Raw genomic sequence first — 26112 nt, forward strand, 5'->3', positions numbered from 1 at the left:
CTGCTCCTGGTCAAATCAAACAGAGCAGCAGGACAGACCGTTCTTTGTCTGGGTTTAACTCCCAAGCTCCCAGTGAAAGTCCCTTCCCACCTGGTTGCTGGTGGAATTCCGGCTGCTGGTGGAGTTCTGATCGCTGTTAGCTGAATGCTGTTGGAGTATCAATCACTGCAACACCACACCATTGTGTCCACTGCTTTGCTGTGTCTGTCAGTTTCCAGGTACCCCTCTGTTGTTGTTCTGTCCTTCCTATTTTCTGGAATATGTTCTCTCTGCTTCATCCTGATTAAATGTTTTACCGTCCCTTCAAACTTGCCCTTACCCTATTCCATCATCTTGATTTTCCTGCACAGTGCTTTTCTTTGATAAAACCATTCTACTCTAGTATGTAGAGGTGCTTTATACATTTTTGTTTTTGTTTTATCATACTGAACACTAAAAAGTAGTCAAAAGATTGAGATTTAGAAAATTTTAATTTTCACGGAGATTATGAAAGTCATGTTACTTTTCCTTCAAGCACATAGAGGTGAAGAATATGGGACTATTGGTACACTTTGATGCCATTGCCTTTATGCTAAGAATTTAGTTTTCCTCACCATTGCTTTAATACTATTAGTCCGAGAACAATGAAAAAGGGATATGGAACATCTTGTTCTTATTACTGAAATAAATATGACCTTGCAGAACCTCTGAATGGGTCAAAGAGCATTCATCACTGTGTGCAAGTGGTGACAGCCTTATCTTTCCATTTCCACCTTCAAACCCTTTGCCTGATGGTTTTAGAATCCATTGATGATCATTGCCTGAGTGAATGAGCTTTGAAACCTTCATGCCAATACGTGTGTGGAGGAGATACTATTAAGGCTCTGTTATAAATACTACTAATAAAATAGGGTGGTATTTGAGCAAAGTCATCCATGAGTTATATGCAAGACACAGAGATGTAGATAGTCACACCTTCTAAAATAGGCTGCAGAGCACAGTGAGGATTATTCTATTTATTGTGTAGAAAGAACCATTTTAAACCACAGTTGGTTTAGAGCTTTGTCTCTTAACATCAAATCAACAAATACCTTTAAGCTATCTTTTAAATAGAAAGTCTAAGACCATTGTGTGTCTACAATATTTTAAGAATTGGTTGATGTATTAAGATTCCAGATGACAAAAAATGATTTGATACACTCTTGATGTCTTTTTGAATTCAAGTATCAGGAAATTAAAGAATGCCAATATTTGGAAAACATTGTTGGTTTCTTTTCTTTGCCTTTGGGCAGATCTGTTCAAATGATAGTGTAGGAAGAACACTTTGAGTATTTCTCCAACATAAGCACCAAGCAGACGGAGGGGAGTGCTGTGTTTGGAGAATTGCTAAAATTGTCTCTGGAACAGCAACACAGATTGTCAAATTTTCAAAAATCTAAGGAGTATTTTCAAAAGGTTGCTGAAGCCACTTAATTATGTGACATTTTGGGAAAGGATATATTGCTAACTTAATTTTTTTTCTTTAGGAAAATAAAAAGTATTTCAAACGTAGTGAACTGGCCAAAAAGGAAGAAGAAGCATATTTTGAAAGATGTGGCTACAAGGTATGAAGATTTGTTTTTGTGTTATGTTGTGCATTTCTGAGTTTAAATATATACAGCTATTGTGACGTAACAAATTTATTGATCTCTGTTCAATTTATTAATGTTACACATTAGCCTATAAATGAGAAGCCTTCTGGAGAGGTATGAGTTTTGTTTTTGTTTTTATTTTTTAACCCCAAATTCAGGAAAAATACATGCATGACTTTTGGCTTGGAATGGTTTGGCTTTTTGTGGAAAGCATGAAATGGCTTGAGATCAAAGCTTGAATTCTTTTCTTTTTTAATTAAGCCCCAGACCTGAAATACTGTCTTATTTTCATTACCACTACCACTCCCACCTCTCCCACTCTATTTTGGAAGAGTTCAAAGCATGTTATTCATTTAGCAAAAGTGATGTTGGCAGTGGTTTATCCCCTGCTTTTTCCTAAATATTAAATAAAGCTCTTAGTTTTGTGTGTGCATTGTTAGTAATTTTGAGGGGGGGGGGGGCTAAGTACTGGTGCCTGAAAAGCAGAGCTATATACAATTTAGGCATTTCTGCTATAATAAGGTATTGTGCTTTAATTACTTTTACTCTGATAAATAGATCATATCATTTTGAAATGCCTTTTTAGAAACAAGTGAGTTGTTTGTGTGTTTAGAAGCATGACCAAAACTATCTTTGAAATTACATAGTTGATAGCATACTAGGTTTTTTATTGGGAGGGGTTAAACTTTACGAGGTAAAATTGCATTTAGACTGCTTAATAATTTTTAACTCAAAGTTGAAAGGCTCTGTTGAAATAATTTTGTAAAACAAAATTATGCCAAACATGAAAATAGAATATACTGTGCATGTTATAGGGAAAGTTCTGGAAATTATCTGGCATAGCATTTCTAAGAAGGAAGCATGAGGAATGCAATTGGTATGTAGTATGCATTTGGTTTTATTTTTTAGTGTTGGGGAAGACAAGTATTAAAAATGTAGTCAAATTCCCAATAGATTTTTACAGTAAAAAAATTCTATTTGTATTTTGATCATTTTTCAGAAAGATATTGATTTCATATACTTATATTTTAGGAAATTAAAAAATCAGCCTTATGTAAATAACCATATTCAGAAAGAAGAGTTATCTGTTTTGATTGTCAACACTGTCCAACTCAAGCTGGATCTGGAAGAAGAATCACCATAGGTTTAGTTTGCTAACTTGTTATATTCCTAGATCTCTAGATTTTACCCTTTTACACGAAATACAATAGTTCAGTCTAGTGGCAGTTTTTGCTTTGTATAGTGTTTTAGGGCATTTTTGTTTATATAGAGGAAAGCCTAAAGCAAAATTAGTGAAGGTACTGGTTGTGACTGAGTCCAGCTGAAAGAGAGCTACTCTAACTACTGTTAGAACCAAGATTTTATAGGAATAACTGCCTTGCTTTGTTCCTGCCTGTTTTCCTTCCTTTTGAAAGGGAGGGAGGGAAAGAGGGAAGAAGGGAGAAAGAGGGAGAAACAAAGAGACTCTTCCCTCCACTTGTTTCTCTCCAAATAGCCGCAGTAGTTGGCTCTGGGTCAGGCTGAAACCAGAAAGCATAAATTCTATCCAGGTCTCCAGGCAAGTGGCAGGGGTTCTAGGACCGTCTTCTGCTGCTTTCCCAGGCATTAGCAGGGAGCTGTATTGGAAGTGGAATGGCCACTCGTATGGTATGGTATGAAATGGTATGGTATGGTATGAAATGGTATGGTACGGTACGGCACGGTTCGGAATGGAACTAATCTACCCCTATGGTATGGTGGCTGCTTTAACCCTCTGCACCACGAGGTTGGCTCCAAGTTTTGCCTTAAATTGATGATTTTAATATTTCCTTCTTGGTAGTAATGAAACTGTAGTGTACATTGCCCCTTTAAAGAAATTAGATACCATTTTTAAGACATTGATTTGCCTTGTGATAATGTAAAGGTTTAGTTTTTTGTTTGTTTGTTAACCTTTGTATCATTTAGTTAGGATAAAATAATCTTTAGCCATAGTTGTAAAATCCCTAATAACATAAGTTTTGCAATATAGTTTTATTTAGTTAAATGTGAATTTCTTAATGCTGGTCTTTTTTTTAATGTTCTTGTGCTTTTACTCCCATTTTCAGATTTAGATTTGTCTTGTGCTGAGATGGGAAAATTGTGTTTCCATTTCTTTATAGACCACACAATGGGACTTATAAATTGCTAAAGTCAGTTTGGCTAATCTGTGACATACATAGCAGATTTGAGAAAATACGTGAAGTTTTCCCCTACAGGCTCTTGAAAATATGAACGTACGTTTTTTTCTCTTGCGTGGTATGTGTGGAGAGGTGGTGTTCTCATTAGGTTTCAGGACTTGGCTCAGTTTGTGGGCCAGTTGTGTGTAGCATTGAAAATTCTTCTGTGTATCCAGTGGTGACTTCTGTGTATTTTGAATACTGCTGCTCAAAAAGCAGAATAAGAAGCTAAGCTTGAAGCTTCACAGACTTGTGTTAGAAGAAAGCAGTTGTGTAGAAGTCTTCATTTTGAAACCATTCAAGAATCAGATAACCTTGTGAGATGACATTTTCAAAGGGGAGAAATAAATGGATTTTTTGTTTTTAAAGATTTGCTCGTTTATTTATTTGAAAGGCAGAAGGACGGAGAGGGGGGTCTTCATTCTGCCAGTTCACTTTCCAGATGGCTACAACAGACCCTGCTGTGTAAGGCCAAAGCATGAGCCTGGGACTCCACCTGGGCTGCCTATGTGGGTGGCAGGAGCTCAAGCACTTAAGCCATCATCTGCGTCCTCTCAGGTGTATTAGCAGTGAGCTGGTCAGAAGCTTAGGATTGGAACAGGCATGCTCATGTCTTGCTGCACCACAATGCCTGCCCCAGATTGATTGTTTTAAGGAAAAAGTACAAATTTTCAGAATCTGGGAAAAGGTGAATGCAATTATAGTGCTAAGTGTACACCGTCGTAGTAGTTTTATAGCAAGAGTTTCTTTATGTGCATGCTTTCTACATGTGGTGTCCCTGATGTTTGATAAGCATGTACACTTACCATGCCCTCTTTCCTCAAAAGAACAATTAGAAAAATATATAACATTTAAAATATGCTTAATTTTCATCAATAGCTAAGATCATAGAATGAGAAGTATTAATTCTATTTTAAAAGCTGAATTTTATTTCTTTTGGCTATTAATATAGATACAGCCAAAGGAGGAGGACCAGAAACCATTAACTTCATCGAATCCAGTATTAGAACTTGAGCTAGCAGAGGAAAAATTACCTATGACTCTTTCTAGGCAAGAGGTAAGTGTAAACGAGTGATTCATAGGGAAGAATAAAAGCCTCCACAATTTTTGTGTTTGTCTTTTATATACTTCCGGTAAGTTATATGCTATTATGTCCAGTTTAAGCTGGCTTATTGCCCTAACAGAGTGTGCCACTAGATGGTTTTCATCATGTCCTGAATTTCTACTTTTCTTGATGGGATTGTCTTGCTTTCCTAGAGGATATCCTCTTAAGCTTTAAAAAACAAATGTGTGTGTTCTAAATTAAGTATTTAGCTTTGAAAAGTTACATACATTATTACTTGCTTAAATAATTTTAAATAATTTTTTCTCTCCATTATTAATACATCTTTTCAGATAAAATGTTGGAGAGATCTACATTGTATCTTAGAGCTGTAAAATTTGGAATTTGTTGCTCATACTATCATGATTTTAAAATCTTTACAAATATTCTTTAGATTAATATTAATGATAAGTGTTTCTATAGACATCATTGCATGCATAATAATATAAGACTATTTCCTTTGGAAAAATTTCTACGAAAATGATTTCTAAGGCATAGAGTAAGTATTTGCAAAGAGTTTTGATATATATTACTAGATGGTTCTGTTGATATTAGAAAAGTTATATTAATTTGTATTCTCATCTGTAGTGTTTATTATTTTTCCTTTATTATTTTTTAAAGATTTATTTATTTTTTATTGGAAAATCAGATTTACAGAGAGAAAGATATTCCATCTGCTGCTTCACTCCCTTCGGAGCTGAGCTGATCTGAAGCCAGGAGCCAGGATCTTCCTGGTCTCCCATGTGGGTGCAGGGTCCCACGGCTTTTGACTGTTCTCTACTGCTTTCCCAGGCCACAAGCACAGAGCTGGATGGGAAGTGGAGCAGCTGGTAAATGAACCAGTGCCCATATGGGGTCCTGGAGCATGCAAGGCAAGAACTTTAGCCACTAGTCTATGGCACCGGACTCTGTAGTATTTGTTTATACCCTTAACAGGATCACCTGTGATTTGATTTAACGACAACAAAAAACCTGATCCAAACTTCACTTTCTTTCACTGTGCAAATGCTGTCATTTCCTCCCATCCTCGTGTTTTTCATGTATATCCTACTGCATGAGCTAACCCTTCTTGAAACTCAAAAGATCCTTTGCCATCATTGTGATAGAAGGTGTGAAGGTAACATAGAATACTCATCCTCTTCTTGCATGATTAAAGAAAAAGCAACACAACTTGGATTTTGCAAAACAAGTGTTTGGTCAGTGGAGAGGATTACTACTGGATTTATTTTTATTTTTTTATAAAGAGCAATTATAATTCTATAAAATAGGAACCTAAAGTATATTCATTTTCTTATATTCTTACTTAAAAAAAGTATGTGCGTGTCTTAAACAGAGAAGAATGTTGTGTATAGGGCTTGCTTGGTTTGAATTGTAGGTTTATAGTTTTAGACCATTTCCCTGGGACCTACTTATTAGTAAAATGTATAGCTGTGATATTTGAGTCAAAATAGATGTATAGATTTTTAGCTAAAGGATTTTGCATTTTTCTTTCATACATGTCTTTGTTTAATATAAGTGGTTAAAATATATTTGAGAGATTTTGTATTTCACCAAGAAACATGTATTTGGATAATTAAATTAGCTTGAGTAAATCCAGGTCTCACTTGAAGGTGAAATATACTGATTGTTTAGTTTTTTTTCCACTTCCAAAAGTTAGTTTATTCTGCATTTCTTTCTCTTTACAGGTTATTAGAAGACTGAGAGAAAGAGGAGAACCAATTAGACTTTTTGGAGAAACTGATTATGATGCTTTTCAACGTTTACGGAAAATAGAGATCCTCACACCGGAAGTTAACAAGGTAAAACTCAGATCAAGCTTGAAAAATGCCCCCATGCCATACAAACTAGAATAGTATTGGAGCTTGCTTATTTATTGTAAACAAAAATGAAACAGAGTTGGCAGATTACTGCTGATCGGGAAGATACGTTTTCTTTGGTTGTAGAAGTTCTCTTTTAAACATAAGATGTAGCACATCTTGATAAATAAATACAAACAAGTAACACTGTGCTTATTGAAGACACAGAACATTTTCATCATGCAAGGCACATTTTCATTTCTGTTTCTTAGCCAGTTCCTATATCCCTGGCCTCCTCCTTTCCTAGCCTTTTGAACTGTTACTGTAGATAATTTTGTTTGTTGCAGTATTTCACATGCATAGACTTATAGAGTGCATGTCTGGTTTCTGTGGCTTTTTAGAAACTTCTGTATTGTAGATAGCACTAGTTTGTCATTGCCTAGTGATACTTAGCTGTATGAATATATTAGTGTTTGTTTTCAGCTTTGGTCAGCTTTGAATAAAAGTGCTATGAACTTTGTTTTGGAAATTTTTTCCAACCAGTGCTATTACTCCTGGTCAAATACTTAGAAATGGAACTGTTGGATAATAAAAGTAGACAAATGCTTAACTTTAAAAGCATTGCCAAATATTTGTAACTGTTAACTTAAAAAAAGAGATGTGCTTATTTATATGAAAGGCAGAATTACAGATTGAGACGAAGAGAAAAAAAAAATTGCTGGTTCACTCCCAAGAGAGAAAAAAATCTTCCATATGATGGTTCAGTTGCAATTGCCAGGTTTAGGTCTAACCAAATACAGGTGCCAGGAGCCTCATCTGGGTCTCCCATGTGTGTGGCAGGGATCCAAGCATTTGGAATGTATTTTGCTACTTTTCCAGGTCATTAGCAGGGAACTAACTGCATCACTGGAACAGCCAGCATCCAAATTGGTGCCCATATGGAAAGCTGATGTTGCAGGTGGTGGCTTTATCCAGTATACATAATGCTGGTCCAAGTGTCAGCGTTTTGTATTAGCTGTTTTTAATGTAACCCGTTGTCTTGCATGACTTGTGCTATCTCATTGTAAGTTCATGCACATTTTGCTTACGATTAAAGAGAAGAATGTTTCATATATGCCTTTTCATAGACTTGTACAGTGTCTGTTAAAGTTGATCTTATTTTCTGATTGGATTGTTTATCTTTTTATTACTGAATTTAGGAGTTCTTCATGCATACTGGATCTAAGTTCTTAGTGGGATATACAGATACATTTTATTGGCTTTTTGTCCTATTTTGTGGCTTCATTTGTTTTATTGGAACATTTTACTGCAGTCTGCTTGATCAGTTTTTGCTTTTACAGTTACATTGATTTTGTGTGTGTATGTTTTGCTTAAGAAATGTTTGTCCTAAAGAGATTTTCTGAAAGCTTTGTTTTCATTGTTATGCTTAAAGATCTGATCCTGTTGTACTGGTCAGCAGAAGCCTAGTCCAGGGGCTCTGGAGAAGAGTTTTTGCTTTGGTTTTACATGTCTATAAGTGTTTCTTTACAACAGTAGTCAAATCTTCTCTGGCTGTTTTTATCTACTTGCTTGAGCAATAATTGGGAAACAGGTGTGATATTTGTGGCATCAAGTAGATCATTCCAAAGTTGTTTTTTGCTTATCTGTAACTCTGAAATGTGGTAACTGCAGAGGGCTTGTTATGCTCCCTTATACAGTTGTGTGATTTGATTTGGCTCCTAGGCAGTTCCTTGCTTGGAGTTGCTGATGTTATTGCAGTCAGTAGAAGGCTGTGAGGGCCGCTCTGGACTGGTCTTGTTAGATGGTGCCTTCTGTGGATGGCATCTCTATTGGAATGGCTGGCCAGGCACCAGTCTCTTTCTGTGTGCTCTGTTAGCTAGGTTGGACATCGGGCTGCTGTCAGTAGTTGATGCTAAGCTACTTTTCTGCTTCACTTCTTTGCATTCCCTTCCAGCCCCCAGGACTGACAGTTGCTGAATATTTTCAGGCTCTGTGTCTGTGATGATCATTTTTCCCATGCTTGCTGTTTTTGTCACACAAGCCTTCAATGAAATTGTGTCCTTATCCTTCTTGGCATAATTCAAAACTGTGTCTCTTTGTACCCTAGGTTCCAGTCAGAATTATGGCCTCCTTCTCCATGTTCCTATAATAAACTTGCTTGTGCACTTAACTGTATTTCTAGGATAATAGAGTTAAGGACATATGTATCTCTTCCTGATAGGTGGGGACTATTTTGTTTTTGAAAGTCCTGCACAGAGAAATTTTAAGGTCGAAACACCAGGGCTAAAGAACTGGGTTCTATTCCTGGGTTATAACTGTTAATTTATACCATATATCATTATGTGACCATTGGTTACTGTTTTTATCTGCGTGAGCCTTGGAATCCTCATTTGTGGGTTAGAGGCAGTGATACCTGGCTCACTGGGATGCTGTGAGAAATAAGTGAGATAATCTTGGGAAAAAACCTGACATTGTATGTAGCCGGCATTCAGTAAATACTTGGTAAGTTAAGATTGTTTTGAGTTGACCATTTCTCTTCTGTGTTTGTTAAGTGTGCTTATTATAAGTCCATTTGTTTCTAACAAAAGTTTATTAGAAATTCTATTTGTTTTTGATAAGTTTCTGAAATGAAACTTACTTACTATTCTGAAGCACTATTAAATGCATGATACATTTATTAATTCATTTAAATGACTTAGTGTTTGCAAAGCTTTTGGAAAAAGCTTAGCAATAGTAGCCTTTATGTAAAATGAAAAAAAAACAAACAGGCGGTTTTCATGACAGTGATATTGTCATTTTACAGGTAAGGCAGTTGAGGCTTACAGAAGTTAAATAAGTAGCGAGGATCTGAGCCTAGGTAACCTTTCATCTTAGTCACTGCGCTGTAACCATTTCACAGCTGTAATTCTGTAACTCTTAAGCCTCATAAATGATTTGGAAACTGAGACTTCCACTTTTTTTAAAAAGATTTATTTATTTTTATTGGGAACATGGATCAAATTTATGGAGAGAAAGACAGAAAGATCTTCCATCCACTGGTTTCACTCCCCAAGTGGCCACAACTTTCAGAGCTGAGCCTATCCAAAGCCAGGAGCCAGGAACTTCCTCTAGGTGTCCCACATAGGGGCGGGGTCCCAAGGCTTTGGACTATCCTCAGCTGCTTTGCCAGGCCACAAGCACGGAGCTGGATGGAAAGTGGAGCAGCTGGGAAATGAACAGTGCTCATATGGGATCCCAGCACTTGGAGTTGGAGGTTTAATCACCTGAGCCAGTGCGTGGGCCTGCATTTTTTCTTTTTAATGATCAAACTGGGGAAACATAACAGTGAGATTTGTTTATTTGTCAGGACACAGTTGGAACCCCTGGGATATAAATGAGACACCAGCCTTATTTTTGAAAAGTTGAGCAAGTTTAGAGTAATTGAAAAGAAGTTAACCATTTTAAGGGAGTTGGGAAAATGAGATGGGAACTCTAATGGATGTCTAGTTTAACTTAGCATTGGTTGGGTGTTATCTTGGCAGTTAAAAGACACCTGTATCCTACATCCTAGTGCCTAGATTTGAAACCTGGTTCATGGTGCAGACTCTTAACTGGCTTTTTTTTTTTTTTTAATTTTATTAATTGTACTGCATTATGTGACACAGTGTTATGGGCACTGGGATTCCCCCCAACCCCTCTCCAAACCCTCTCCCCATGGTGGGTTTCTCCACCTTGTTGCATTACCGCAGTTCAAATTCAGTTGTGTTAACTGGCTTTTAATGTAGACTTTTTAAAATTTTATTTTTATTGAAAAGACAGATCTACAGAGAGGAGAGAGAGAGAGAGAGATCTTCTGTCCACTGATTCACTTCTGATGTGGCCCCAAAAGCTGGAGCTGAGCCAATGTGAAGCTAGGAGCCCAGGAACTTCTTCTGGGTCTCACATGTGGGTGCAGGATCCCAAGGCTTTGGGCCATTCTCTGCTACTTTCCCAGTTCACAATTAGGGAATGAGAAGTGTAGAAGCCAGGACACAAAACAGTACCCATATGGGATCTTGGCATGTGCAATATGGGGATTTAGCCACTGAGCCATCATGCCAGGCCCTTAATGTAGACCTTGTGAGGCGATGGTGGTCAAGTGATTAGGTTCCTGGCACCTGTATGGTGAGATCTGGGTTGAGTTCCCAGGTCCTGTTTTTGGCCCCTAACCTGATCTGGCTTGCTTGGGGTTGTTCCTAATATTGGGAGAGGGAATCAGCTGTCTTGTTTTTCTGCCAGACTATCTGTAGGTACATTTAATATTAAATACATTCATAAAAATAAGTGTGGACAATGATGGTGACAGTATTATTAGAGATAGTATGGTAACTCAGTATTTTATTTGCATCCCTAGTTTTGTTCAGCTCTTGATTTCCTGTGGAGAAAAAGATGAATTGTACTGAGTGAAAAATCAGTTGAAACCTTAATGGAATGTCATGGCATATGTACTTTCTTTTCCACCTTTCTTAGGGCTTGAGGAATGATCTAAAAGCAGCTTTAGATAAGATTGATCAGCAGTATCTCAATGAAATTGTGGGTGGCCAGGAACCTGGAGAGGAAGACACACAGAATGATTTGAAAGTTCATGAAGAAAACACCACCATTGAAGAGTTAGAGGTAACCTCTGACCCAGCCCAGCCATTCCTCCCTGCTCTTTCTTGTGCAGCAGATGGCTGAGTTGAGAAGTATGCGTTACAGAGTACACTCTTGTCTTTGGTCAGTGCAAATGCCCTTCTTATATTTCATGCTCTTATTCATTTATTGCCCTTTCTCTCATTCTTCAGAATGTTTTTGCACTTCCTGTTTTCCTTCATTCTAGTATTTTTAATGTTTGTCCTTTATTTGTTGGCAGTCTTACAAAGCCTACAGTTTTTTCTGTGTGCATATATTTTTGGTTTATATAAATAATGTTCTGTGAAATTATTCTTTTTTTTCACTTGGCACTGTTTTTAAGATTCATTTTGGATGCTTTATATACATTTAATTCTTTTAAATTACTGTGTAATATACCACAAACATGACAATGACTCCTTTTTACTTTTTGTTGTCTCATAATGATGGACAAGAATGTTCCTAGCTCTCTGTTCAGACAGTTCTGTTCCAGCCTGAGCTTAGCAAGCAGAATTGCAGGATTGCATTGGGATATTTTACTTGTCTAAGTACTGCTAAGTTGCTCTGTGAAATGACTCCTGGTCTGCATTCAAACCGGCAATGTGAGAACATCTCCTATCCCTGAATCTCTGCCAACCCGTGGCAATATCTTCCTTACCCTTATTTGGATGATTTATATGATTTTAACTGACAGTGGTTGTATGATCCATCTAGCACATGGAAAGAAAACTAGCTTCACTTACAGTTTCTAATGTTCAGTACTGTAATTTTCTGTTTAGTTCCTGGCTTTTGCGTATGTAACCAGGTCAAAGAGGGAGATCATAGTTAAGGTTGAAGTCATTTTAATCCTCTCCCTCCTCCCCTGGTATCTATTTATATTCTTTAAATTTTTACTGACAAATTGGTGTAGGCAACTAGCTATCTGTGTCTTTTTTGAAATAGCTTTATTGAGATGTTTAATGTACTGTATGATTTGCTGACCTGAAGTATATGGTTCAGTGGGGTTGTTTTTTAGTATGTCAACAAAGCGATGTAGCTATCAGCCATCTTGTTTTAGACATTTTGTTCTCCCCCGAGATAGCTCATACCCATTGGGAATGTCACTGTTCTTTCCTACTCTTACCTTTGTTCCATAAATTTAAACAGCAGATCAGTAGGGTCTTTTGTTTTTAGATTTACCTGGAAATTCTGTTGAGTTGCAATATGTGACAAAGCCACATTAGGTTGATGTTCACTCCGAGTTCTGTTTCTTTTTCTTCAGGCACTGGGGGAATCTCTAGGGAAAGGCAATGATCATAAAGATATGGACATCATCACTAAATTCCTGAAGGTGTGTATCAGGTGGGAGAAGGGAGGATGGTGTGGATACCCAGGATGTCCTGCATTTTCGCATTAGCAAAATAAGCGTTTATTGCACCTGCACTATGTTTATGACAATGCTGTGTACTTGAATATATAGTGCCTATTAAAAGAAAATGTGTACTCCCTCTTGTCCTGACACTTTTTTAGTTAATTCTACAAACAGTTGCCTGTTTATGCTGTAGCTCTGGTGTAGTTTGCTGATTCCCTCTCCCTTCTCAGCATTCCTTTAATGATCTAGAGTGTGGGCAGATCCCAGATTCATTGTAACATTTAGTCACACATTTATTTCTGTTAAGAACTTGAGATGGAAATGCAGGAAATAGCTTTTCTTGTGTTGACAATTTTAATACAACATTTAGTCATCATGATTCTAGATGCTATGTCATGGAACCAGACATAATATGCAAATGAATATCAACTTTTGTGTTGAAAGGCTGGCCTTCTCTTAGTAAATCCTCTTCAGCTGTCACTGTTGCCTGCCTTTAGAAAGAGCAGTTCATGTGCAGTTGAACCCATGAATACTAGGGTAGTTTGCTGGGGTGAAATGGGGGTAAGAGTAAGGGATCATAATTTTTTTTTATTCATTTATTTTTATTTGAAAGGCAGATTTACAGAGACAAGGGGAGAGAGAGATATCTTCCATCTGCTGGTTTGCTGCCCAAATGGCCACAACGGCTGGAGCCGAACCAGTCTGAATCCAAGAGTTTCTTTTTGGTCTCTCACGTGGGGAAAGGGGTTCAGAGATCGGAGCCATCCTCTGCTGCTCGTCCAGGCCATAAGTTGAACGCTGGGTTAGGAGTGGAGTAGTGAGCACTAGAACCAATGCCCATTCGAGATTCTAGTGGTTGGAGGTGGAGGATTAGCCTGTTGAGCCACTATGCTAGCCCCTCATAGTTTTTGTTGGTTTTTCTTTTTGCCCTTTTAGTCAGGTGCTTTGGTGAAATTTTTTAATTGCATTGTGGTCTCCACTGCAAAAGTAGAAAGGCCCTCAAAAGCTACAGCATACTTGGAATAGTGATTACATTTTACAGTGCGTAGTGTTAGGAATGATAAATGTAGTTTATTGAGTTTTATGCATATGTCAAAATTATGAGTAAAAGTATAGGTGAAAATTGTTTTAAATAGTTTGGAAGATATGTTTTATTTTGAGCTAGAAATAAGTTTGTGATGTACCAAAGGCACCATTTTAAAACATACATGACAAAACAAGTTGAAATAGTTTATTAGTTAAATTTATTATTTGATGATATTTTAGTTGCCATTTATTTTAAGGATAGTTAAGTATACTGCTTTTTTGTGTTAGAGAGCTATTACATGTATGAACCACTAGGTGGCATTATAGTCTAAATATGCTTATTCTTTCAACAGTTTCTTCTTGGAGTTTGGGCTAAAGAATTAAATTCCAGAGAAGATTATGTGAAACGCAGTGTCCAGGGTAAACTGAACAGTGCTACTCAGAAACAGACAGAGTCATATCTCAGACCACTTTTCAGGAAGCTACGTAAGCGGGTGAGGTGTCTCAAATGCTTTCTTTAAACTGATGCATAAATGGATAGATTTACAATAAGTGAAGTCTGGATTTAGTAGATTATACAATTAGTTATGCATTTTTTATTTTCCAGAATCTTCCTGCTGATATTAAAGAATCAATAACGGATATTATTAAATTCATGCTACAGAGAGAATATGTGAAGGTATGTCAGCTTGCTGTGCATTGTTTGTGTGAGGACAGTTTTACACAATAGATTTTTAGCAGAACAGCAGCCACCACCACCAGGTTTTATTTTCTATTTGTTATAAGCTTGAGACCACAATTGTTGTCTTAGTTATTTTTAAAGTGAATATAAAAGTTCTTGAGTGCATGAGCTGTGTATCGCTGGATTCATTTCATGAATTGGTGTGAATTTCTAAGGTTATAAATGGCTGATTATAGCTTGAGGCAAATTTTCCTATGGAAACAGTATTATGAAGGTTAGTTTCCAGGCCAGCTATAAGAGCTTATTTAATTAGTGATAATATGGAACTATTGTGTTCATGATACAGTGGCATGTAGTCACTCTGTGTAATTGTTTCTGTGGGGAAATTCTTGCAGTGAGGACACAGATGCATCACCCTCATTTCTGTACTGCAGCGGCAGCAGACTCCTTGCATGGGAAGACTGCTCTGCCTTGCGTCTTTACTCCTGGACGGGCCCTGGGAAAGAGGTGACAGAAGAAAAGCCCTGTGGTGTTAGGGCTCCTGGGGAGGACTTACAAGGGAAGACGGGGAGGGTGTGAGTTGGTAGAGGGTAATTCAGAAGGGCCCGGACCCCAGTGCAGCAGCAGTGGGTTTGCTGGAGTTTGGCCATGGCGTGGCCTCGCAGGAGGCTGGCAATGGAGAGTTGGAGCACAGTGACAGTGCTGCTCCTGGTGCTGTGAGTGGCTGTGCTCATAACCAGGGACCATTGGCATTCCGGGGTGATGAGAGCTCTAGGCTAATGCAGCTCATTAGCAGGAATCTCTAGTCAGAAGTAGAGCTGACTTGAGTCTCAAATTCAAGTACTCCAGCATGGGATGCTGGTGTCCCAAGTAGTGACTTAGCTACACCTAAAGCCCTCCTCTGGATTCTTTTCAATCGTCTCTGTCATATATGTGTTGATTTCTAAAATTAAAATCTTTTTGAGACTTAACTCATAAGCATTTCAGAACCTTTTAGAATCTTTTATAACTTGTTTTTTTTTTTTTTTAATTTGTTTCCTCCTCATAGCTGGTTAGATTTGTTTTAGAAAAAGAGCCATTTGTCTTCATTGATTTATTTCTTCACTTTTCCGTAGCTTTTATATTAAAGTTCTTGGCAGGTGGGAGGCTTTGGGAGGATCACAGGGAGCCGATCTCATCGTTGAGCTATTTGACTTGAGAGCCAGCAGTTCATCTCTGTTTACACATCTGTTGTGGACCCTATGTGGTCATCCCAGCATGTGTGCCCGCTGCTTTGAGATCTGTAGTGCTGTGCACAGAGTGGGTATCAGTTCAGCTTGAAAGGTGAAAAATGAGTTAGCCTCTCTTTTCTATCTGACCACCTGTGGAGAAGGCTGAATCTAAAGGAGACTCCAGCTGGAGTTTCTGTCAGTGCATCAAGTTACCTACCTGCTAATTCCAGATTTGTAGTGTGTTAATTCCCAGGGTACAAAGGCTCTGAAGGAATGTTTTTCTTTCTACCTACAGCCTTAGTTCTGGATTGAGTGTTTTCATGGACATTTTTTGATCCTGGGCAGGGCAGTCACTCCATATTTTAATCTTTTATTGAATAATGGGAATGGTGATGTTCTTTGTGAACCCAAGAAGTGAATGAAAACTATGTCATAAGGGATGTGAAATACTTAAAGTAAAAACTTGATCCAGAAGAATATTTTCACCTTTCTGATCTTTTACTCTTTCCTTTCAGGCAAATGATGCTTATCTCCAGATGGCCATTGGGAATGCGCCGTGGCCTATTGGTGTCACTATGGTTGGGATCCATGCTAGAACTGGCAGGGAAAAAATTTTTTCCAAGCATGTTGCACATGTTTTAAATGATGAAACTCAGCGGAAATATATACAGGTAAGTTATCTGGAAAGATGAGAATTGTTCTAGAGTTTATCTTTCCTTACTTCCCAAAAATCTGTAAGTTTCTTTTTTTTTATTTTTATTGGAAAGTCAGATTTACAGAGTAATGGAGAGACAGAAAGAAAGATCTTCCATCTGCTGGTTCACTCCCCAAGTGGCCACAAACAGCTGGAGCTGAGCCAATCAGGAGCCAGGAGCTTCTGGGTCTCCCAAATGGTTGCAAGTGCAGGATTCCAAAGCTTTGGACCATCCTCCATTGCTTTCTCAGACCACAAGCAGGGAGCTGGAAGGAAAGTGGAGCAGCCAGGACATGAACTGGCATTCATATGGGATCCCAGTGCTTGCAAGGGGAGGATTAGCCAACTGAACCATTGTCCTTACCCACCCACTCCCAACCCCTGCCTAAAGCTGTAAGTCTTCAGAATAAGGAAAAAAACTCTAGTTATCTTCCCTTATCTTCAAGGGATATGTTCTGATGCTCCTAATGAATATCTGAAGCTGTGGGAGAGCTGAATCCTATAAATGTGACAATTTTTTCTTTGCTTTCATTCCTGTGATAATGTTTAATTAATAAGCTCACCCAATAAGAAGTTAACAACAGTAACAGAACAGGTTTGCAGTATTCTCTAATCATAGTTATATGAATTTGGGCCCTAAGATACCTTCTTGTGCTATACTCAAACTGCTTTCCTTGTGATAATGTGAAATCATAGAAAATCTCTGTGCCGAGTTGAAATAAATTGAATGACATCAGCATTGTGATAAAGTGCTAAGCTACTACCCTTCTGACTGTAGGCCACAGTGGTTGACTTGTAAGTGAAAATCCCGAAGGCAAAAATGGGGGTGAGCGGGAACTGCTGCTTAGTAAGTACAACATAGCACAAGAAGGTAGAAGTCCACTCTTGATGAGTACTTTTATTTAAGACAGCTTCACTGAACAAAGTAAGAGCCTCTCTCTTGAGTTCCATGTAGGAGTGAGGGAAGGGTCTGCTTTCATTATTGTAGCACTGAAATAAAACAATTGCAGCTGACTTTTTTTTTTCTTTTTTATATATTTTTCCAAGTAATTTGAAAATTTAGTGAGGAGCAACGGATTTAGAATATTTTACATTAAATCTCACTTTTACTTTACACTCACTTCTAATATGTACCAAAGTAAAAAGACATGGAGATTCAATACTTGATTTTACACAGAAAATCATTTTTAAATAGCATGCAACAACGCTTTTCTAGTTTTGTAAATAGGTCTAGAGTGTTTATAGAGTTTTTCTCAAAAAATGGTACTTGTCTCACATAAACTGGTTTGCATTGTTGTTAGGCTAAAATCTCGGTTTTGCCAAGTTGTTATAGATGCAGAATGTGTCTGCATAATGACTTCCGTTGGATAAGAATTCTAAAACTTGAAGATGATGCTCTGGAAGTTTGCTTAAAATTAAAAAGCTCACTTAAAATGCAGAAAGTACTTTCAGATTATGTGCCAGAGAACAGTGATTATCATATTCATGATTGTCTTTTGTTTGTTTGTATTTCAATTTCAAGGGTGGAACGTTAATTTGCATGTGAAGCTTTATGCCTTATTCACATGTATTAGCATTCTAAAATATTTCCTACTGACTCCCCAGTGTGAACTTTATGCCTTGTAGACTTCAGATCTCCTTACAGAAATCCAGGCACATTTTCATTGCTTAATAATCATGAGTGATTCTATCAGAGGCAAGAGCTTTGCATTGAAAAGAAAATTGTTTTATTTTAATAATAGAGAACAGTTTTCAAGGATTACATGTATTAAATGTGTTTTTACAGTGGCCAAAACTGGAGTGTGTAAAAGTTCATATAACCACATAAATGTCTTCAAAACGGTATTTTTAATTGTACACAGTGGTATGATTGCCACATGTCCCATTGACTGATTTTCTTTCTTAAAGTGTATCTAGGATTTATTTAAGAGGATTTCTGGTTTATTTTGGAAGATATGTAATGGTCTGACCTCCCTTGACTGTTCTTGCTTTAAATACTAAGCTTCTTGTTTTAAAAATGTTTGCCTTCCCAAAGCTGATAAAAAATTAGGGAAAAATAGTGAAAATGTATCAAATTAAAGAAGATGCTTGACATAGAAATAATTATGTACCTGTGCACAGGATACAGTCAGAACTCTAAGTGGGAAGCCATGGAATGGTGTATAACGGACCCACGTCTGCGTGGGTGGATCCTGGTCACAGAAGTCTTGGGGTTCCTGGTGACCTCAGTAATGCCTTGTTCAATATGTTCATGACTGCTTGGGTGACTCTACAGAGATGAGTTTATAGCACTCGGATGCTAAGAAACTAGAAAGGATAGGATGCATGTTACAGTGGAAAATGACATTTCAGAAATTCTTGACTAACAGGACAGATGGGCAGATTATAAAAGAATAGTATTTAGGACCCAGTGCAATAGTTTAGTAGCTAAATCCTCTCCTTGCACATACCAGGATCCCATATGGGCACCAGTTTGTATCTCAGCTGCCCCACTTCCTATCCAGCTCCCGGCTTGTGGCCTGGGAAAGCAGTTGGCCCAAAGCCTTAGGATCCTGTACTTGTGTGGGAGACCCAGAAGAAGCTCCTGGCTCCTGATTTCAAATTCGCTCATCTCTAGCTGTTGTGGCCATTTGGTTAGTGAACCTGAGGATGGAAGATCTTTCTGTCTTTCGTTCTCTCTGTGTATCTGCCTTTCCAATAAAAAATAAATGAATAAAATCTTTTTTAAAAAGTACATTTAGCAAAGATGATCATAAAATTTGCATTGATTAATCAGTGAATATGAGAAATAACTGGGGAAATTAATGGACTAAATCTAACATGACAGAATTGGTAGTGTGATCTGCCCATTGTGAGGATACTGATAGTTTATGGTATATAGCTAGGATTACTTTAGCGTGGGTTCCATAAGATAAGAACATACTTCACTATTATACCCAAACAGTATCTAGTTCAAGGTGAGCACTCGTATTTGCTGATGGTGTGAATATTCTGACAGAAGAGATGATGATCTTATTCTTCTTCTCATTGAGAAAGGGGACACTGAGAATTTAGGCAAGAGGTCTGTAGGTAATGGTGGAGCCTTGTGATACAAGAGGATTAAACATTCAGGTATGTGCAGACAGACTTAATGCAAGGAAAAGCTTTGCTGTTTTTGTTTTGTTCTTGTTTTTTAAGCTTTTAGTTTAAAAAACAGTGTCTCCCAACAAGTTGTAGTAGGGATATGAAGAAGCTTTGTGGCATACTCAGTTTCCTCAAGATTTGAAACAGGCTAGCTTGGAAAATGCCTTGATGTGCGCAAGCGGCAAATCAGCTATTGCCTATTTCGGCTCTTCTGACTCCTGCATTTCTCTGATTTCTTCACCACCATTTTTTTCATAGAGACCAGAACTTTAGCCTAAGGTTGCAGTTCAGTATCCACAACAATAAGAAAGAAATAGCAGTGAGTCATATGTGAGAAACCCCAGCCCATGTCTGTCTTGTTTTCCTGTTTTTTCTTTTTTTTTTTTTTTTACATAGACACAAATGGAAGGAGTATGTCATTGTCCTCTCAGCCAGTTTGTACTTGTGTCTTAAAATAAACCCACAGTGCAACTCGGGCGAAAGAATGCTGCTGACATTCCTATACTAAGAGCGTTGTGAAATTCTTGACTGTGGTTAACAATTCACTGAATTGTCTTAGGCATCTTCCCCTTGTTACTCTGCTACTTAGGTCAAGTTGTTTTGAATTTCACACAAAAGGAACACCAGATACAGTGGAGTTTAAGTCAAAGGTTGGCAGAGTTTCTTAGGCTTTGGGCTTGGTGTCATCCGTGTGGCAACCACGCAGCCCTGCAGCTGCAGTCTGGAAGCAGCTTGGTTGTGTTCCAGCATAACCCTATTTATAACCAGAAGGAAATGGCCTGTGGACAGCAGTTTGCTGACCTCTGGTGATTGCTTGAACTCAGGCCTTTTCTGTGTTAAGCCATTTGCTGAAGAGATTGTTGTGAAAGTCACTTAATAGAGTAGTTATTTCTTTTTACATTGAGACATAATATACTTCAGCAGTGTTATGCTTGCCTGGCACTAAGCTAGATGGTACAGCTCCTTGTCCTCTTATGTGTATACTGTTTACCAAGGTGTTCACTAAGATCTAGATCTGGAACATTTCCAGTCGTACCCAGCAAATTCCTTCACGTCGGTCCCCAACCTCAGTCCTTCTCCCTTCTGAAATAATCATTGTCTGACATGCGTGGTTGCTTATTTTGCCTGTTCTTGGATTTCATGTATCACACAAAAACTTAGAATATGTAGAATTTTTGTTTACTCAGAAACACTGACGAGGAATATGTTTTCTGAAAACATATCTCTAGAAAACATTTTTTTTTAAATTTCATTTGTTTTTATTGGAAAAGCAGATACACAGAGAGGAGGAGAGACAGAGGAAGATCTGCTGTCCATTGATTTACTCCCCAAGCGGCCGCACTGGTTGGAGCTGTGATGACCTGGAGCCAGGAGCCTCATCCTGATCTCCCGTGCTAGTGCAGGGTCCCAAGGCTTTGGGCCGTCCTTGACTGCTTTCCCAGGTCACAAGCAGGGAGCTGGATGGGAGGTGGGGCTGCTGGGATTAGAACTGGCTCCTATATGAGATCCTTGCATGTACATGGTCAGGACTTTAACCGCTAGGCTACCATGGCGGGCCCTAGAAAATCTATTTCTAGAAAAACAGTTCATTGGACTATTCCATCAGGACAGGATTGCATCTTGGGTTTGATGCAAACCTCTATAGGATTTAAATTGCGTAAGTTGTTTGAAGTGTTCTTTTTCACAGAAAGTAATATACCACAGGGAGGGAGTCTCATCCTACAGATCAAAGCAGAGTTTGTAGTATGTTAGCTGTTTTCAAGCCTAAATCAAATTGGTGGTAGTAATTTCAAGTACCTTGTTTATTCTGCCCAAATACAGGTGTAATCTTTGGCCCAAATTTTGATAAAGGTTTTTCTTTTTTTGCTTGTGTGTTTTGTTTTATTTTTTTTTCTTAAGCACATGGATCATAGAATGTTCTGGAGGTTGTTCAGGGACTTTCTAATCCAGTCATTTCTAGGCATCTTTTGCAAGAGTCTTGGACATTCTTTACTTGCTGGTAGAGAAGAAAGGTAAATAAGAGAAGAATGGCCAGGTGGCATCACATGAAATGGCTCTCAGCCCTTGCAGTGCCACCGAGAGGCTTGCTCACCTCTTCCACACCTGGAGCCAGACTTGGATGAAAGACTGGAGGTTGTTAGGCGGTGAGAGGTACTGGAACATGTTTTGTAACTGGGGTGAGAACAAGTTTAGTTGTTTATTTCTTTGGGCCCACCTTGAGCAGTCCTGTGTGGACTGTACCACCCTCCTCTGCCACTGAGAACGTGGGCTGCTGGCAGCTTCTCAGAGTTGCTGGCTTGGGGGCGTTGTTCCAAGTCCTGCCAATTCTTCCCTTGTAAAGTCCTTGGAACTTTGCCAGCAGCAGATTATCTAGTTGAATGTGCCCTTTGTTTCCTGCTGGTATCATGTATTGTGTTACTCTTGAGGGGGTTAGAAGGTCAAGGAAAATATTCATTCCATATAGTTTTTCTTAAGGTTTCTCTATTACAAAAGCCAAACATCGTATAGTATTATTTGACAGTTATTTTCAGTAATCTTTAATTTTTTAGTTCCTTAGAAAAGATAGGATACTAACATTTTATGTCCATTACTTCATGTTTCACATTTGCTTTATTATGTCTATACTAGCATTTGCCAGGTGTATTTGTTCTTGAAACATTTGTAAATTTATAACCTGAGGCTACTCAGAAAGTTTTTGGAAAATTGAATTAAAAGATAAATTTATTTTGGTTTGAAAACTTAGGAAATTCGTGCATATAAGGCAGAGTTAGTGGGGATTGAATTTTATGCAAGAACCATGGATTCCGAAATTGTTTTTGCACTACAATAAATATAATTCCATTTTCTCAGGGACTTTCTGAAGTGCTTTCATATGTATTGCCAAATACATATGACAGTATGTATGTGACAGTATGTGACAATATTGGTAAGTGTAATAAGTGCTGACAACATGATCCATATACTCCATACACAGTATCTTGGCTTTTGATAAATATGTACCTTGCATGAATGCTCTTTTTTTTTTTTTAATTTTGCAAGTCAAAATTAGAGGGAGTGATCTCCCATCTGCTGGTTCTCCCATTTGCAGATGACTTCAGTGGCCAGCAGTGGCCCAGGCCAAAGCTAGGAGCTTCTTCCCTATTTCCCAGTTGTTGTATAAGTCACTATCCATGTGATACTTTGCAGCATATTATTAAAAAAGATTTATTTTCATTTGAAAGGCAGATTTTGGAGAGGAGAGAGAGATGTCTTCCATTCACTGGTTCATTCTTCAAATGGCTGCAGCAGCCAGAGCTGAGCCAATCTGAAGCTGGGTGCCAAGAGCTACTTCCTGATCTCCCACATTGGTGCAGAGGCCCAAGAAGTTGGGCCATATCTTCTGCTGCTTTCCTAGGCCATAAGCAGAGAGCTAGATTGTAAGTGAAACATCCAGTGGGATGCTAGTGCTAGCAGATGGAGGATTAGGATAATAAACCACTGCACCAGCTGTAACACTTTGCAGCACGTTGACACTGCTCATTCTTAGAGACAAATACTGGCATGTATCTTATATGTAATAATTCCTTTAATATTACAGAACAGTGTATTGTTGAAACATTTTGGGGAATGCCGATCGAAATAAACCATGCTTCCTTGAAGCTGGCAGCATAGTTGATTTAAAAAAAAAAAACTTTTCATTTTAGGGCATTACGTATTATGTTTTTCAACCATATAATTGGGTGAAACGTACAGCTAATCCTTCAATGAGAAAGCCTGGTGGTCAAATAATGAAACTTTTTCTCAGTTTTTTTGGCATAATTTTTTGGCCCAAGTTTTTACCGTATTTAGTCTTGTGAGTGCTGTTTTCAAAGTTGAATACATTTTTATAAATATAATTTGTTACTTTGCACAGTGATGAACCTTTGAAGTAAAAATTTCTTCTCCTATAAAAAATGAACACCTAGACTAAGTAAAAAATGAGAGAGCAGCTGTTCCTCAGCAGAACCATGCAGGCGATTTTTTTTTTTTAAAGATTTATTTTTATTATTTTTTTATTGGAAAGGCGGATATACAGAGAGGAGAGACAGAGAGGAAGATCTTCCGTCCGATGATTCACTCCCCAAGTGAGTGCAACGGGCTGATACTATGCCGATCCGAAGCCAGGAGCCTCTTCCGGGTCTCCCACGCGGGTGCAGGTTCCCAAAGCTTTGGGCTGTCCTCTGCTGCTTTCCCAGGCCACAGGCAGGGAGCTGGAAGGGAAGAGGGGCTGCCGGGATTAGAACTGGCGTCCATATGGGATCCCAGGCGTGCAAGGCGAGGACCTTTAACCACTTGCGCCACTGCGCCGGGCCCCATGCAGGCGATTTAAACGTATAGTCCCAAGCTAGTAGTTTTTGTGTGTGTGTGTGCGGGGGGGGGGGATTGTTTGTTTTGTTTTGTTTTTTGTTTTTTTAGTTTTCTGGTGAGTTTTTCAGATATTGAAAATTTTTATACATTTAATACCTATACTGCAGCTTTTGTTAAAAAGCACTCTGGCTTGGATGTGTGTGTCATTATCCCATTTATTTAGATAAATTCAGTTTTAATGATATACTTGTTTGAAAAGAATTTCTCTAGTTAAGGTTCAAAATATTGGACTTTTGCACATAACTATGTGTATTGATATGAAAGTTAACTCAAACATTAAGTTATATATTCTTGGAATTATTTGTTTAGAGTGAACTTTGGATTAAATTTTGTAATATTTATTTTCATCTACTTAGAGAATTGGGGGAGAAGATAAAGAGAACTTCCTAATAGTGTTTGCTTCCCAATGCCCACTGCAGTCAGGGCTGGGCCAGGCCAGAGCCTGAACCTGGAGCCTGGGTTGCCACCTGAGTCTCCCATATAGTTGGCAAGGCCCCAAGTAGTTAAGCCCTCATTGCTGCCTTCCAGGGTGCATATTAGCAGAAAACTGCAAAGGAAGTGGAGTAGTTGGGACTTGAATTGATTCTTAGTTGTGTGATGTGGGTGTCTCAGGGTAGGCTTACTCCACTGTGCCATAAAGCCTTCCCCTGGACTTAATCTTCGTGTATCAAATATTAATAAGTTCCTTTATTTGGACTCTAGCAGTTCATGACAGAACTTGAAGTTAGTTAGCTAGAAAATGTTATTCAGCTTCTTCCTTACTGTTCACACACTTAGGATGCACCACTAAATGAACCTGTCCTTTTATCTGTGAGATTTTGTCTTATGTTGTATACTGGTGACAGCTACAGAAGTAATTAATATCTTCTTTACAATGCTACAGAAAGCTTACATATGAAGAAAAAAAATACCCACAAAGAATTGTGGTTGTGGCTTGATTTAGTTTTAGCAAGCTTTTTCGTTTTCTGCAGTAATAAAAATGCTAATACTCTTACTAGATGCAGATTAGTTATTCTGATGGTTCAGTGATTCATCTGGATATAAGCAACTCTCACAAACCAGAATATAAATCCTGTACCATGTGCTTGCACAACAGTTTGTTCAGAGGTCAGTATTGCTATACCGTATATAGAATATTCTGTATCACCTGTCCTCAGACCTAGTGACACACATGCAATATAAAAATGTATCTATTTTTGAGCCCCGTGCAGTGACGCAGTGGTTAGGGTCCTCGCCTTGCGCACTCGGGATCCCATATGGGTGCCAGTTCTAATCCCGGCAGCCCCACTTCCCATCCAGCTCCCTGGCTGTGGCCTGGGAAAGCAGTCGAGGACGGCCCAAAGCTTTGGGACCCTGCACCTGTGTGGGAGACCTGAAGAGGCTCCTGGCTTCGGATCGGCATAGCATCGGCCATTGTGCTCACTTGGGGAGTGAATCATCGGATGGAAGATCTTCCTCTCTGTCTCTCCTCTCTGTATATCCGCCTTTCTAATAAAAATAAAAATAAGTCTTTAAAAAAAGTATTTTTTAAAAAGATTTATTTATTTTTATTGGAAAGTCAGATGTAAGAGAGGAGGAGAGACTGAGAGGAAGATCTTCATTCCCCAAGTGAACACAACAGCCAGAGCTTACCCAATCTAAATCCAGGAGCCAGGAACAACTTCTGGGTCTTTGGGCTGTCCTCTACTACTTTCCCAGGCCACAGGCAGGGAGCTGGATGGGAAGCGGGGCTGTCGGGATTAGAAAAGGTGCCCTGATGGGATCCCAGTGTGTTGAAGACAAGGAGTTTAGCCACTAGGCTACTGCACCAGAGTCAAAATGTATCTCTTAACCTCTCTTAATTGTAGATGCTATCAATTAGACTTAAAAGTGGAACATTTTCTAGAATTATTGATTTAAAATAAATCAGTATAGCTGTCTGTTGTGTGGAGGCCGTCATTGAAGTGCCATTCACCTTCCGCTGTAGAATCTGGAAGGGCTCAGGGTGCGGTGTCTGTTGGGCACTTCTGAAGCGCTCACCCTTGGGAGTTAGAGGACAGTATAGAGTAATGATAAACAGACCAGAGGCTGCTGCTTGTGCCCTGCAGAGTAGGCTCCCTGCCATTCTTGCCCTGAAGCAGAGAACAGATGTGCTTTCTGAGGGAAGGATGAAATGCCAGAGTGAAAACTGGAACTCTGTATGTTGACAAACGAGACCTCTATTCCTCTTCTCTCCTGGATTTTTCTGATGCTAGCAGCCAGGATTTTATTTCTGCCACTCCCACCCCAAGTGAGGACGTCGCAGAATTTTTTGTGAATTTGACCCAA

The 26112-nt window shown here is 38.6% G+C and overlaps 1 protein-coding gene across 2 annotated transcripts in view; it reads left to right on the forward strand.

The window, feature by feature from the left end:
* The window catches only part of PRPF18 (pre-mRNA processing factor 18), a 52304-nt gene that overhangs the window by 18567 nt on the left and 7625 nt on the right, over positions 1-26112 (forward strand). The window contains exons 2-10 of one of the 2 annotated variants that reach the window (XM_040967772.1): positions 1506-1583; positions 1698-1724; positions 4758-4862; positions 6593-6706; positions 11192-11338; positions 12594-12662; positions 14063-14203; positions 14317-14388; positions 16118-16273. In XM_040967772.1, the coding sequence (XP_040823706.1) occupies positions 1506-1583; positions 1698-1724; positions 4758-4862; positions 6593-6706; positions 11192-11338; positions 12594-12662; positions 14063-14203; positions 14317-14388; positions 16118-16273 (909 nt within the window). The remainder of the gene's footprint in view (positions 1-1505; positions 1584-1697; positions 1725-4757; positions 4863-6592; positions 6707-11191; positions 11339-12593; positions 12663-14062; positions 14204-14316; positions 14389-16117; positions 16274-26112) is intronic. The other variant, XM_040967771.1, reaches the window with a different exon arrangement.

Source organism: Ochotona curzoniae, unplaced genomic scaffold (genome assembly GCF_017591425.1).
Source record: "Ochotona curzoniae isolate NIBS_2020 unplaced genomic scaffold, NIBS_Ocur_1.0 scaffold_4683, whole genome shotgun sequence".
Taxonomy (NCBI): domain Eukaryota; kingdom Metazoa; phylum Chordata; class Mammalia; order Lagomorpha; family Ochotonidae; genus Ochotona; species Ochotona curzoniae.